Below are 15,526 nucleotides of genomic sequence, written 5' to 3'. Positions count from 1 at the left end.
GCAAGGCTGAATCAGCTTGGAGCTTGTATCGATCTCTATATATATCGAGAAGCAGAAAAAATTACCATGTTACCAGAAGACTTTTGACACAGCATATGCATTAATTATGGCAGATATTAACGGGTTACCCTCTTCTTGTCGACGGAATGAATTTACAAACTCATATATTCAGAATTATAACTTAAGTTATACTAATATAGAAACTAATGATATTTCTTTTATGTATGAATTATTACAATATCATTATAACTCATTATCAAATATGATATTACAAGAGTTAGAATTAGGTACATCAGCTATTAACCTGTAATTTATTTTTACACATCATGACACCAAATCATATACACTACTTTTGTATCACTTTTAAAAATAAATGTACGATTAGTTAATATATTGGTTTTTTATTTTAATTTTCAACAGTCATTACAAACAGATTTATTATGATTTTGATTTTTTAATACATCCTATTTTCTTGTTTGGATCAGACATGAACCGTGTAAATATTGTTTGTATGATGTTGGATAAATCGTTTGCGAGCCCTTGATCCTTTGCTAAATCAGTTATCGATACTTTTACACTGCACTCAGCTTCTTTCCATCTATAACATCATTAAAATGATAAGTATTTTACATTACAATCAATCGGATTATGATCTTGATCAACTAACTGAACGGTTATCGAATCAATATTTGTTTTATTCAATTTGTAATATATTACATTTGGTGGTGTCTGAATTACTTATAATATATAGCTATATTATAATACATATTATAATATGTATTTTATATGTCATATAGTATTTTATATGTACAATACTATATTTTTTTTTTTAATGCTGAATGACAAACTATATCCTTCCTTCATCGTTAATGTGTTCAATACATCGTTTTCAAATTTTCCTTTTAATAAAAAATGTTGCGTGCGTGTGTGTGTGTGTGTGTGTGTGTGTGTATGTGTGTGTGTGTGTGTGTGTGTGTGTGTGTGTGTGTGTGTGTGTGTGTGTGTGTGTGTGTGTGTGTGTGTGTGTGTTTTAAAAATACGGTTTAATTATTAATTAATTGGTGTTTGTATCAATTCATTTTTTTATTCCTGAGAATTTTTACGAATATACAATCTATTGATGAATATTATAAAAGTTGAATGCATAAAATCGTTCTCTCTCTAGTAAAAGGTACATATTTAACAATATGCTATTAAATGTGCAATATAAAAAATCAAATATCATTTTAGTTTATGTGCGTGACCGAATCAAAATTGTCATTGCAGACCTGACACATGTTTGTGTGTTGTTACCAACTACCTATATGTTTATAGATTTGAAAAAATATTAATCGATAACCAAAAAATTATTGACTAAATAAATACTTTTAACTTTCATCATGTGATCAAACTGTTAACAACTGTTTACACATTGTTGAATAGATTTTAATTTTTTCTAGATTTGATTTTATTAGTGTTTTTACAGTGTATTAGAGTTGTAGTGTTGACTATGCTGTATTTTATTTATTTGTTTCCTCATCAAAGTAATAATAATTTAATTAAAATTAAATCATGTATTACAATCTATAAAAACCAACCGATGCGTCAACACTCTTGTATATTGAAGAAACTTAGAAGATCTACTAGAGTGAAATCCAAACCAAAATATTATCATCTTGAATTCAATAATTAAATCAATACTGTACACATCGTGGACGGTGTTGTCGTATACGCCACGCAAAGGCTTGACGTATATAACAGATATGTTTCGGTTTCCGATTCTCTAACCGTCGAACGAGTAAATTATCGACACCTGCTGTATGAGTTTAATTTAAGTTCTCCTTTTGGTGACCACGATAACGAGTACTGCGCAATAGGATAATTAAATAAAAGTCCAACAGGACTTACACTATACAACTCTAGGGTTATTTTACTCCCGAACAACTGACCACGATAACGAGTACTGGATGTTCGAGGGTGAGGTATCTTTTACCTAGACAAAGTCTTACTCTTTCTCGGCCGACCACGATAACGAGTACTGGACGAGAAAGTAAGTACCACAGTGTCTTACTACTTGTTTTATTTTAAAAGTGTTATTCACCACAACGTATCTGTATCTACTCGTAAAATAAAATATTCTAAAAAAAAAGAGTAAAGAAAAACAGTCATACTTGGTTTTTAAAAAAAAAAAAAAAAAAAAAAAAAGAATCAAATATAATAATGTATATCAAAAACAGAATAATCAAAAGAAACGTAAAAGTACTGCAGCTCGTTGGCTACCACAAAAGCGTAAAAACAAAACAACCGCCGCTCCCGTCGCAGACGTCGCCTTAAGTAGTCGTGGCAATTTTGCTGACTCGGTTTGATTGACTTTCTGCTTCGTATGTTATTTTAATATTTATAATTCCGTTATATATACAACAGTGTAATAGTCAAATCAATATTCAGCATACACCAACAGAATAAAAATACATTTATATTGGATACCTTGTTGATAAGCCTTTATCTGTAATTATTTTAATCAGGTGTAACGTAACTAAACGGTATCTAATACTAAATTTATTTCAATGGAGTAAGTTCATATCTGATGATAGTTTTAATATGATTGTTTATTCTTTATCAGCTGTTAAACATTCAAAACGAATACATTTGTATAATCATTTTTATTATAAAATATGTGCAAACTCTGAATCAGTTAATTTATATCATAATAATAACAGAATCACATTATCCAGTGATAATTTAAATCGATTGAAACTATTGGAATCATGTATAAATGCAAATATCATAGTGTTAACAAATAAATGTATCAAACTGTTTTCAATAACGCATGTATAATTATCAAGTATGATATTTTATATTTAGCATCTGAATGTATTAGAAATGATTTTATCAGTACATGTATTAAAGATTATAATTTCAAAATGGATGATCTGAAGGATGAAGAGATTTCATTTTTACTCGATCTACAATAAATACATCATAGAAAGTTTACATACATTGTATTAAAGCATGAAATAACCAATCAATAAAAACCAAATAATCATGATTTGATTTATTACATTTTAATTACTCATTTTTTATTTTTACTAAAATTGTATGACATTGATATTATTAATTATAGTTTTTACTTCTTATTTGTATATTATAATGCAATATGTTTTGAAAAAAAAAAAAAAAAATCATTTAAATTTAATTCTGGTGTACATTATAATATATCTTCAAACATAAATATTGTTTTATTTTTATTTTTCAAAATTTCATATATTTCAATCATTTTATCTTTCAGTTTTTGGCTGAAAATATAAAACATTTATTTATAACATTATTATTATTTCGATCTATTTAATATAGTATATAAAAAAATACTCGAAAATCCAGTATTCAAGTATTCAAAAATCGAATATAATGAATAAATAATATCAATATATAAATGGTGTAAATACTAATTAATACAATTCATTTAAAATATTATTATATGTAAATTGTTCATATATTCATCTATTTGGTATTTTATGTAGTACCTATAACAACTTATAAAATTAAAATAATATAAATGTATAGTCGTATTATTGATCTTATAAAACATCGGCTTCTGTGGCCATTAGTTTACAATTTACAGTAATTTAAAAAATATTTACAATTTCATAATATATATATATATTGTGGAAAAGGGCTAAATATTAAATTTGTTTATCGTCATAACAAATAAATTTATTATAATTTAATAGTCATCGAATTTAACGCTTAAAACAATAACACCGGTGAGCAATCAAATATATTCGAATAGATTTATAATATTTCAACGACATTGCACCCACCGAATAATCGGATCAGAATCGACTAAAGGCGTTGTCGGATCAGTGTAGCGGCACACGAGAAGGGTAGTTCATGAGAGATATACCCGTATCGTGGAACTCCAAGGAGTCACTGGAACCATGCTATCTGCGCGCTAGATCCGTCGTACCCGTAATCGATCACATCTGCAGAACGTAATTCCTGAGAATTTTTAGTTTTTATGAATATACAATATTTTGAAGAATATTATATAAGTCCTTTTATCAATATTATATAGAATATCGAATTTAAATTCAGTACATTTTATTTTTATATTTTATATTATAGTTTCAAGTATCAAGCATTCAAAAATCAAAATATAATTATTTTATTTTTCAGTTTTTTTGAATGCAATTACAAAACATTTATTTATAACATTAGTATTATTTCGATTTATTTAATATAGTATATAAAAAAAAATACTTGAAAATCAAGTATTCAAGTATTCACGTAATCAAGTCTCAAGTATTCAAAAATCAATCAATTTTATTTCACTGAAATTTTAAAATGTTGTGTTAGACATATTTATTTTTAATTGACTATAATTGTATTTAATTCATAACTTACATATTAGGTATTTTACCTGTAAATACATAACACATATTATCAGTCATAGTACCTATTATAAATATTATACTATTATTTGAAATTAATTGTTTCAGCATATTACAATCTACAATGAAATTTCAATATGAAATTATTATTTTTAAATAAAATATAATTATTTTTTAAAAAAAAAAAAAAATTTTTTTAGTATCATAAATATAATAAATTATTAATGTATATTATGTTTGATCAACTGATGAACTTGAAACAATAAAAATTGAAAAATATAAATAGAAAAACCTAGACTGACAAAGCGTCTCCGCTCAGTTAGAATGATACTGCATAAAACGATAGATTCATATTAATACATTTGAGTAGTTATTTACAATATTTCATTCTTTCATCATAAATTATACATATTATTTGTATGTAGATACATAATTAGTAAGTATATCTCTACGATCGTCCTCTTTTTCTCGTCTGCTATCTGAAATATTAAAATATTTATAATACAATCATAATATTATGATAGTAATGTATCAAACATAGGAATGTTTCCAGTGTGCTCTACTCTATGCATTATTTCAAATGCAATTGTGAAATAAAGCTGTTGCCATTTCTTCACGAACTCTTCATTGATACATTCTTCCAGTAGTATAGTTATGATTCTTTTAATGTCATCATGCCATTTATACAATGCATCTAAAAAGATTTCCGCAACGGTTATATTTATGATACATATTATACATAGTGAATATGATATACTATAATAGTGATATATATAATATTTTCATGTTAAAATATTAAGTTAGGTATTATACTATAACTCGATAAAGGTTAATTTTCAATTTTAAAGTGTAACTAATTACAAACTATTGATAATAAAGATAAGACAATATTATTTTAATATTTTACTTAAAATGTGCTGATAATTGTTTTTTATACATAAGTAATTGAAAATTGATCTGGTTTCTTTTCAAAAATGTTTAGTAACAAATCTCTGGTTTTCATATAGGAATAGTTATTCATTAACGATATTCTTCCGTCAGGTAATATTATTAAAGGTTGACCTCGCATACGTTCAATTTTAGATTTTATGTGAGTCTGTGATATTGCAGCAGAAATTAGTATTAAATCAGTACGTTGATAATTTGTGAATTCAAAATCGACTATAACTATTTTATCTTTCGGTTTTTACCTGTAAATATATAAAATTAATTAAATTATTTAAATATTAAATATTAGGTATTATATGTAAAATAACATTCATTTTGGATTATTGATAATATTTTATTTTTATTTTACCTAATAATACAATTAAATTTTATATTCATTAATTTTGTATTTTATGTATTGGTTATACCTACATAAAATACAAAATTTGTATCATTGTAGATTGTATTTTAATTGAATATTGCACGCTCAAAAAATAATTTTTGCACACAAAAAAATAATGTGCATGTATTCGTTTGAATCGTTCCATATGTAACGTACCTATACTATACGTACCTACCTACCTATACTAATATTTTTTTATAAAAATAATATCTATACTAATAATATATACTTACATTGATATTTTGAAAAGTTGAAATATTTGAAACAAATTGAAATTTTTCCGTGTGTCGATACTCGATATGATATATTATAATATAAGTTTGTGAAACTGTTGTTCAATACAATGTTTACGATGAAATTGCTGTCTCCCTGATAATATGAACACTGTTATATAGACGTTTCGTTGAAGCGGTTATTAGTTTTTATAATAATATATATAATACACATTATATAATATCCGCTTCAACAAAACGTCTATATGTCATATGACAGTGTTATCACTGTTTTTTATATTAACATCGAAGACCTCGGTAGCTCTGTCCATTGACGTAACTGTGACTTTGCGTAACGTTTAAAAAAAAAAAATAATAATAATAATATATTATATTAAGCTTATCTCAAACATCAATGGTCGGAGCTGTCGCGATCTTTGATATTAAATAAAAAAATAAATAAATAAAAAACTATCAAAGTAGCGCGCTACTGTATCTTGTTATTGCAGACGCTGTCCACTACTATTACTATTATTATTGGTCTCAAAATAATATAAATTTATCAGTCAATACAAAATTGCAATACAAAGTCGCTTTTACAGGTAGAACTTAAATCCACTCAACGTATTTTAGCTACAAATTATCTACTGTTTAAAGATATATTTAAATTTAAAAAAAATGTAATTTTCTAATTCGAATGTTAGTGATTACGAAGAATCAATAACTGAAAGTGATGTGAGTACAAAATTTATTTTTATATTTATATATATTATGTATTGCAATTTTAATATATTTAATATATATATTATGTATTGCAATTTTAATATATATATATATAGCCAGGGGTGATTTTACAGGGCGGGTGTAGGTATAACCGAATATAAATATACTCCAAAGGGGTAATATATAAGTTACATAGAATATACGGGCGTGACATTTATCAAATTTTAAATTTTAAAAATGATTTTGTACTTAAAAATTTATAAATTGTTCAACATTTAAACTAAGGATTGAAAATATAAAACGAAAATAGGTTACTCTTTAACGACAAAATATAAAAATATAATTTTATGTTCAAATTTGGAGGAAATTACATATTAAATAACCAAGAATAACGATTTTAGTTAATTTTAAATAATAAGTAGGTAATAACAATATAAAATATCCATAGATACTGACAAACCGTCATCGCTCAGAATCGTTTTTTCGTATACAATGATATTATATATCATTGAATTCAAATTTAATATTATCTATTATACAGTAACCCGCATGTAACTTATTACATACCCAGAAGGATGGTTAATATTAGAACACCAAGACTTTTTTTCTTCAAAAAAAGAAAGGAAATTTTAATTAAATTATTATTAGTAATAAGTAACGTAAAACAAAATTAAAACAAAATTATGTTTCAGGAAATAACAAGAGGAACTTCAAAATAAAATATAATAAATAATTACAATTAACACAATAATTATGGGTGAAAACACACCAATATCTTTAGAATATACATTAAATTTACACATTATTGATTTTATTAAAGAATTAAATGAAGTTTTAACAAATAGCACACACGTCCAATTAACACGAAGAAATATGACATACGTAAGTTGTTTTGAACAACACGTATACGAGGCAAATAGGAATATGCCCATACCATTTTCAGAAGAAGCACTAAGCTTAGTAATGATTCCGTTGACCACATATCTCCAACCATTTTGTAATAGTGTCCGATCAAATAGATCAGTTTGTTTAACGATAAGTAATATTTTAAATCAATTAATTAATAATCATGAAACTTCTATTGACATTTTCCAGTAATAAATCATTTAAAAAAGAAATATATATATATATATATAATAATAGGAAACACGTAAGGAAATAAATAAATATATATTATATAGGTAGATACGTTCACAAAAAAAAAAAAAAAAAATTAAAATGTAAATTTTATTTTCAGAAAATATAAGAAAAACAACACATTAGTATATAAACATTAAAATATATAGATATATATTTATATATAAAAATTTATATAATTTTTTTTTATTATTCTATTTATTCAGGAATTTGTATCATAGAAACTATAGTTTATGTTTTTATTGCTATAATATATTATATTTTATATATATTATTATAAATATATAAAATTAATAATATATTATTATATATTATATATTTATATATATATAAATTTATTGTTATAGCAACCCATAACAAAACCATTATATTTATAAGCGCTTGATGTTCATAGTCGTTGTTATTTAAAAATAAATAACTGTTATCAAAATTAAATTATAATTTAGCTATGCGTTGCTATGGTCACCAGGTTGCTATAGTATGTATAAATAAACAAAGTGGTCACGCTTTTTCGTTACGAAAAATTTTTTTTCAGTCACTACACCAGACCTGCGATAAAAGCTATGCAATAGCTTAAAAATAAAACTAAAAAAAAAAACGATCATGAGCGGGAACACACCAGTCTCGGCAGAATACCCATTAACACTACAAGCCATCGATTTCTTCAGAGAATTAAAAAACGAGCTATTGACTGGGACACACGACCAATATTTACGTGGGGATAACGTATGCATAGGATGTTTCAGGCAGCATGTTATTAGGGCAAACCAAAACATGACCATGCCACTACCACCAATTGTACTAAGACAGGCAATGATTCCGATCACGGCCTTCGTGCATGCAATAATAACAAATCCAGTTATGCATAGGTCGGTATGCATAGAGTTAGGTACGGTACTGGAACAGGTTTTATTACGACGGATAATATCAACTGATCATTTATTTGAAGAATAAATTAATTTAAAAAACAAACAAAATATTGTATTCAAAAGGGAAATATATACGATTCATGTTATATTAAAACTAACAACTTTTTATCTTACTAAAAAAAATAATCGTTAAAATTATATATATAATATATATTAAATATATATTCACGTATGTAAATTATGTTATGTTTAATCAAATATTTAGATTGTATAATATTAATAATGTTAAAAATATGTATACAAAATTGTAAATGAAAAAATATATATATATATATATCTATTAACTAATCGTACATTTATTTTTAAAAGTGATACAAAAGTAGTGTATATGATTTAGTGTCATGATGTGTAAAAATAAATTACAGGTTAAAAGCTGATGTACCTAACTCTAACTCTTGTAATATCATATTTGATAATGAGTTATAATGATATTGTAATAATTCATACATAAAAGAAATATCATTAGTTTCTATATTAGTATAACTTAAGTTATAATTCTGAATATATGAGTTTGTAAATTCATTCCGTCGACAAGAAGAGGGTAACCCGTTAATATCTGCCATAATTAATGCATATGCTGTGTCAAAAGTCTTCTGGTAACATGGTAATTTTTTCTGCTTCTCGATTATATAGAGATCGATACAAGCTCCAAGCTGATTCAGCCTTTGCAAATCGACATGTGATAAAGTTATTTAATTTTCATTAGAATATAATATGATTGAAGACTGTTTCACATTAACGGAATAGCTTAAGTTATCAGTTATTCTTACACGTTTACATCGGTTTCGTAGATTATCAATAATTGCTTTATAATTATTTTCACACATTAATGATTGCCATTGGTCTAGATCGAGGCTTAAACTCTTTTTAGTAATCATACATTTTAATATTACAACAATCGAAATCTTTTTGTTAACTAACAAACCTACTGTTACACTTTTCTTTCCATATTGACGAATTTCAAATTCTGACCTTGAGACAACCGGAGAAATCATATTGTAGCAAGCTTATAATACTTACTGATATATTTTGTTTGTTCTGATGATTATTGTTTTAAAAAAATTCTACTATGATTATCAAAGTGTTAATAGTATACTGATTATATTTTATTCATACAACAACGTTTTATACTAAAAAAGTTAAATACAATTTCAAAAAAGTAAATACGTGACCTAATTGATAAGTGTGGAGGGAGGGAGCTTATTATTAATTATATATCTCGTATTATTTCTGCAAATTAAATGAAACAAACATCTGTTACCTAGATTTGAACCTTATATATTGAATTAAAAACTTCACGCCTTATCCATTAGGTCACGTATTTACAAGATATAGAATGGAATAATAACACATTTAAACTGTTTCGATAAAATACAAAATTTTATTTTAATATCATTCATACGTTTAAGCAGTTGAGCGAGTGACATATTTAGTTTCACAATTACATTAAGTTCTTCCATATTTGGTTCTTATGTTTTCTACAAAGTGGCTACCTTTCGATAATAATACATAAATACATTTGGAATTATGTCTCGAGTGTTCGATCCATGGAATGTCATCTTTCTTCCAGTCATGTAATACAAGTCCGCAAGAGAAGCATTCCACAATATCTTGAACCCCTGTATATATAAAGCCACATTCAGACAATACATATTTGTTTTGAGGTATAGTTGACGGAAATATATTATATGTTTTTAATCTTGATGTGAATGTATCATATTGCGGATATGTTGGATATGGTTGGTTTCGTATTAAAGAAACTAATGAAGAATAATTGTTGGTGGTTTTTTGAAAGTTCATGTTTTTTTTTTTTTTTTTTTTTTAATTTAAAAAAAAAACTATTTAAAATTTGGTAAAAATTTTTAACTTAAAAAATAATTGTATAAGTGAAACAAGACAAATAAAATAAAAAGCATAACTTGGTTTAACACGGATTCTTCGTTACTGAAATGTATAGCTAACTTATTTTTAGTACGAGTGACTATAAAAAGTTCAGTGTTGCCAACACTTATGAGTAATACATTGATGGTAAAAAACATATTTATTTTGTTTGTGTAACAAAATGATATAGACACAGTTATGTGTTGTGTACTTGTGTTGTACACAACACATAAATTTTACTTGTGTTCAATTTGTGTTACACGGTGGAGCATGTAGAAATGCCCGCTTGAAATGATGAAATCTCCCTGTAAAAAAGGTGCTCAGAACATACATTAGGGTTTTTGAGATTATGTGTTACACGGTGGAGCATGTAGAAATGCCCCCTTGAAATGATGAAATCTCCCTGTAAAAAAGGTGCTCAGAAGGAACAAATATATACTACTGTTGTCTCGAGTTGCTTCATTTGCTACAGGCGATTGAATTACGACGTGACAATTGACGAGAATGGCAAGAAACGGTCGAGTGCAAGTAATTGTTCCGAGATTCGTAAAATTGTGGCAATTATGAAGGAACGAATCGACGACCGCTTCATTGCGCCGCTTTTGTACGACCCAGAAAAGCAATACTGCCGCATCAAGAAGATGAAACCCATGACGTCAATTGCCGACATGTACGCACAAACTTGTAACAAGATGAATCATAGCGTACCCTATCATCAATTGTCTGCGGCTGACGGTACCGAGGAGTCTAGCAACAAGAGACTCAAACCTCTGCCAAAGAAGGAAGAGTTTCAGCAATTGTGTGAAAAGTACAACTGGAAGGTTGTCGACACGAACAAGAGTCGGCACAAAAAGACGGCATTTGTTGCCGCTACTGCTGCCGCCATCAACACAGCCAGCACCAGTCGAACGGCAAAAAGCGTGAAATCACGAGCAATTGTAGAGTCGGACGGCATAAATTTTGCAAATGAAAAGGTTGTCAATTCCAACGGCACCGTGAATGTTCATCCCAAGGAAACGCTCTATTTTTTAACAACAGTCGGACAATTGGCACACTTCAGGACAATGACTGAACTGCCCAAAGACGCGCTATTGCTATACGCTATTGCTGTTGAAAACAACTTTTGCCTTCATGTCTCAGCATTTGGACGAAAAGTCCATGTTTCTGTGGTCGAGCCTATTCCAAGATTTGGGACTGCACTCGATTGTCTGCAGTCACACGCTGAACCTTTTAAACTCACAAAATTATCGTTATTACGAATCCGTCAACTTTATCACAATGACTCTCACATGCGACGAGAATCCAATGTCAAGCCTCATGTGCTACGGGCTAAAGTGCGATGATTCTGAAGATCCAATCACCGACACCAAACATCACATATTTCAACAAGAGGACATTCAAACAATCATGAGCCATTTTTTCATGTTACCCAGTCATGTGCCGAAAAGTTTTTGCATTGCATTTGACAATTTCTTTATGACCACTATATCGTGGTTTATACGTTATATACGCGAAACAAACATGGACCGCATACGACAGGGCAACTTTGTCTATTTCTACAAGAACTTTTCAAGTCACGTTTTACCGCAAATGGACAGTATGATTTTGCCATTTTTCTACAGACCGTATCTAGTGTCGAGCTACAGCAACATCATAAGGCTGAACGCCATTGCCAATGCCATCGCCAATGCCAAACTTTCGTGAAAATTTAAATGCTTATTCAGTTAGAAAATAGTTTTGAATTAAAAAAATTTAGTGAAGTATTGAATATAAATATAACAGATGCATATTTTCATTTCAAAATGTTTTGTGAAACACATATAAACTTAATTAATGTTAATGAAAATGAATACGGTTATAATTATATAAAACATCATATATTGAAAAATTAATAAAATATATAATTTATGTCATTATGACCAATGTGTAAACATAATGAAAAATTGTAAAAAAATTAAAAAAAAAAATTAATTTATTTTAGGCGCAAAGATATATGGGACAAGCCGAAGGGGGATTATTGGCGTGGAGCTACAGCGAGGTGTCGTGGGACGTTCCCTGCCAATCACCAGGCCGTGACGTATGCATCGAAAATAGTAACACTGTTGGGTCAGAAAATGATGCCGATGAAAAACGTAAAAAAGATACGCAAAACCCCGGGCTTCAATCGGTAAATGGTCCTCTCACTATACCTCAATTATTATATGAATACCCTTGTTGTCCCACTCACGCTTACAAAAATATTAAAGAATATTATTTAAATTCTAACCTAAACTATCTTTGCCCTCATGGCCATGCCATGGCGTAGTGACGGTTGATTACGCCCAAGGTCAGTTTGTTGTTGGTAACGTTGGTAGTTAAATATTCTTCGAATATTTGAGCAAGCATCCAGCCTAACTATGTTGCACTATTACGTAATATGATATTTACTTAATCGGCAACTATTAATCGCTACTAAGTATTAATTTCGATAACAGTTTATTGTTATATTTTATATAAATAGGGCCTAAACACAATAACAAATCAGTCAGTCATTGATCGTCTTGAAAGTAACTCTGCTCTACAGTAGTTATATACTAACCAGAGATACGAGTATATTCGATTTATTGAAAACTATGTCTTTTTTTGAATGTCCAAGCGAAGTCATGAATCAAAAGGAACATCAATCATCAAGCAGTGGCTCGAAGTGAAAAAGCGAAAGACAGTCAGTTCCAGTAAAGAAACAAAAAATGTCGAAAACACCGTCGTCACCAACGCACGAAATAATTTCCGAGGAAATAGTCCAGGACGAGGTAACGATAATGAAACAGAAATTAATGAAAGTCAAATTAGTGGATTTGAAAATGTGGGTAATGGAGAATATGGACCAGAACCTGAACGAGGAGGAAGCCCTTTTGGATTTCTGCGAGATTTTATTTCCGGCGCAGGACAATCAGTACTCTCTCCTAGTCACGCTGTTGATTATTTCAATTTTGTGCCCGTTGAAAGTTATGGAGATTGTGATGAACCCCAAGCTGTGGATGGAGAAGAAAATTCAACAGATATGGGAAACGAATATGATTATGGCACCAACGACTATGACGACACTGTATCTACATATGAGGAAGTCTATGATGACGTCATTGAAAGGCTTGGACGTTCAATGGCTTCAAAATTTGTCTCTGGAATCCACAGGTATTTATTTTTTTATAAAATATTAAAAATAAATTATTATAATTTTTTTTTTTTTTTTATTAGATATGTCTCTCGTGTTATTGTGCCGAGTGGAATTGATGGAGTTGAAAAATGTTTGCGAGAGTTGGAACAACTTATTGATAAATACCCACCAAGACACTTCTATATTGTCGCCGGCCACGGAGACCACGTCCACATATCACACATTTGTGGGTACAGCGGACAAACTTGTCGGTGCCCCTTCATCCTTCGAGGCTCATTTTGGAGCAAAGACGGAAGACGTGGACTTCGTCGGGTTACTCGAGCAATCGACATGCAGCCAGGAGATTACGCAAACATATTGCGATACCTATCTACGGGCGGCCGACGCGTCCATATCGTTGGAGGGTTCAGAGAAGATGTCCGATTATTTGATAGATATCAATATTTATCAGTTAGTATTGTGGAATTATATTATTAAACTACGTAATAATTTTATAAATAGAAAAAAAATATTATATAATAAAATTGTGGTTTTAAATTAATTAAAAAAAATTTAAAGTATTTAAATTTTAGAGATAATTTAAATGCATATGCAGATTTAGAAAATAGTTACGAATTAAAAAATTTTAGTGAAGTATAATATATAAGTATTACAGACGCTTACTATCATTTTAAAATGTTTTGTGGAACTAACGTAAATTTAATTAATTGTAATGAAGATAAATATGGTTAAAATTTTATTAAACATCATATTTTAAAAAATTTTCGTTTGAAAAGTAAAAATAATAATTTAAATTGTTTAAACTGTGGTATGATCCATAGTAAAATACTAAATAAAAAAAATTATAAAAAAATGAACAAAATATATAAATTATGTCATTACAATCAATGTGTCAATGTAATGAAAAATTGTAAAAAAATACTAAATAAAAATTAATTTATTTTAGGCGCAAAGATATATGGGACAAGCCGAAGGGGGATTACTGGCGTGGAGCCACAGCGAGGTGTCGTGGGACGTTCCCTGCAAATCACCAGGCCGTGACTTACGCGTCGAAAATAGTGACACTGCATGGGACAAAAAATGATGCCAATGAAAAGCGTGAAAAAGATTCGAAAACCCCGGGCTTCAGTCGGTAAATGGTCCTCTTACATTCCTCAATTACTATATGAATATCCATGTTGCCCCCCTGACGCATATAAAAATATTAAAGAATACTATTTAAATACCAATCTCAATTATCTTTGCGCCAAAGACAAATTTGTTGAAAGAGACTTAGAATTATGGACAATTAAATTAATGCATTGGACACTTAAAGATTATGATAATTATTACAAAGACGACAAAGTACACCCATATTTTAATGCTTATAATAGAAATTTCGATTTAGTTTATTATACTGTAGAAGAGTCATTACGTATTGCTAATGAGTTATTAATATATCAATTCGAGAACAATAAAAAAACATTTATTATTTCTTAACCGATGTTTTAAATGTTATTGATAAACGTGTTCCGAAATGCAACACATTAGCAATACTAGCACCACCTAACGCAGGGAAAAATTATTTTTTTGATGCTGTTGCTTCTTTTTTTATAAATTATGGTTGTCTTGGAACAGCGAATAAAACTAATAACTTCGCTTTTATGGAAGCAGCAGGTAAAAGGTTAGTTCTATGGAATGAACCAAATTATGAAGCAAATCATGTTAACGAACTCAAAGCACTGTTAGGTGGTGATTCTTGCCGTGTTTCTGTTAAATACAAATCCGATCAAGCTCTACAAGGGCTACCA

At 28.6% G+C, this 15,526-nt stretch overlaps 1 protein-coding gene across 1 annotated transcript; it reads left to right on the top strand.

Annotated features, from left to right (window-relative positions):
• The first annotated feature begins 13,185 nt into the window (after window positions 1–13,185).
• On the top strand, window positions 13,186–14,255 carry LOC107885270. The gene is made up of 2 exons (XM_029492636.1): window positions 13,186–13,753; window positions 13,817–14,255. Exons 1-2 carry the CDS (start codon window positions 13,209–13,211, stop codon window positions 14,211–14,213), a joined length of 942 nt encoding a protein of 313 aa, XP_029348496.1. The 5' UTR covers window positions 13,186–13,208; the 3' UTR covers window positions 14,214–14,255.
• The last annotated feature ends 1,271 nt before the right edge of the window (window positions 14,256–15,526 follow it).

Source organism: Acyrthosiphon pisum, unplaced genomic scaffold (genome assembly GCF_005508785.2).
Source record: "Acyrthosiphon pisum isolate AL4f unplaced genomic scaffold, pea_aphid_22Mar2018_4r6ur Scaffold_274;HRSCAF=688, whole genome shotgun sequence".
Taxonomy (NCBI): domain Eukaryota; kingdom Metazoa; phylum Arthropoda; class Insecta; order Hemiptera; family Aphididae; genus Acyrthosiphon; species Acyrthosiphon pisum.
Note: the sequence above shows the minus strand (reverse complement) of the source record. Positions and strands in the feature narration are given on the sequence as shown.

Bases quoted from the DNA above. Each gene is read 5' to 3' on its own strand.
- LOC107885270 (XM_029492636.1), top strand. From the start codon at position 13,209: ATGTCCAAGCGAAGTCATGAATCAAAAGGAACATCAATCATCAAGCAG. The intron at 13,754-13,816 runs GTATTTATTTTT...TTTTTTTATTAG, and splicing joins TTTGTCTCTGGAATCCACAG to ATATGTCTCTCGTGTTATTG.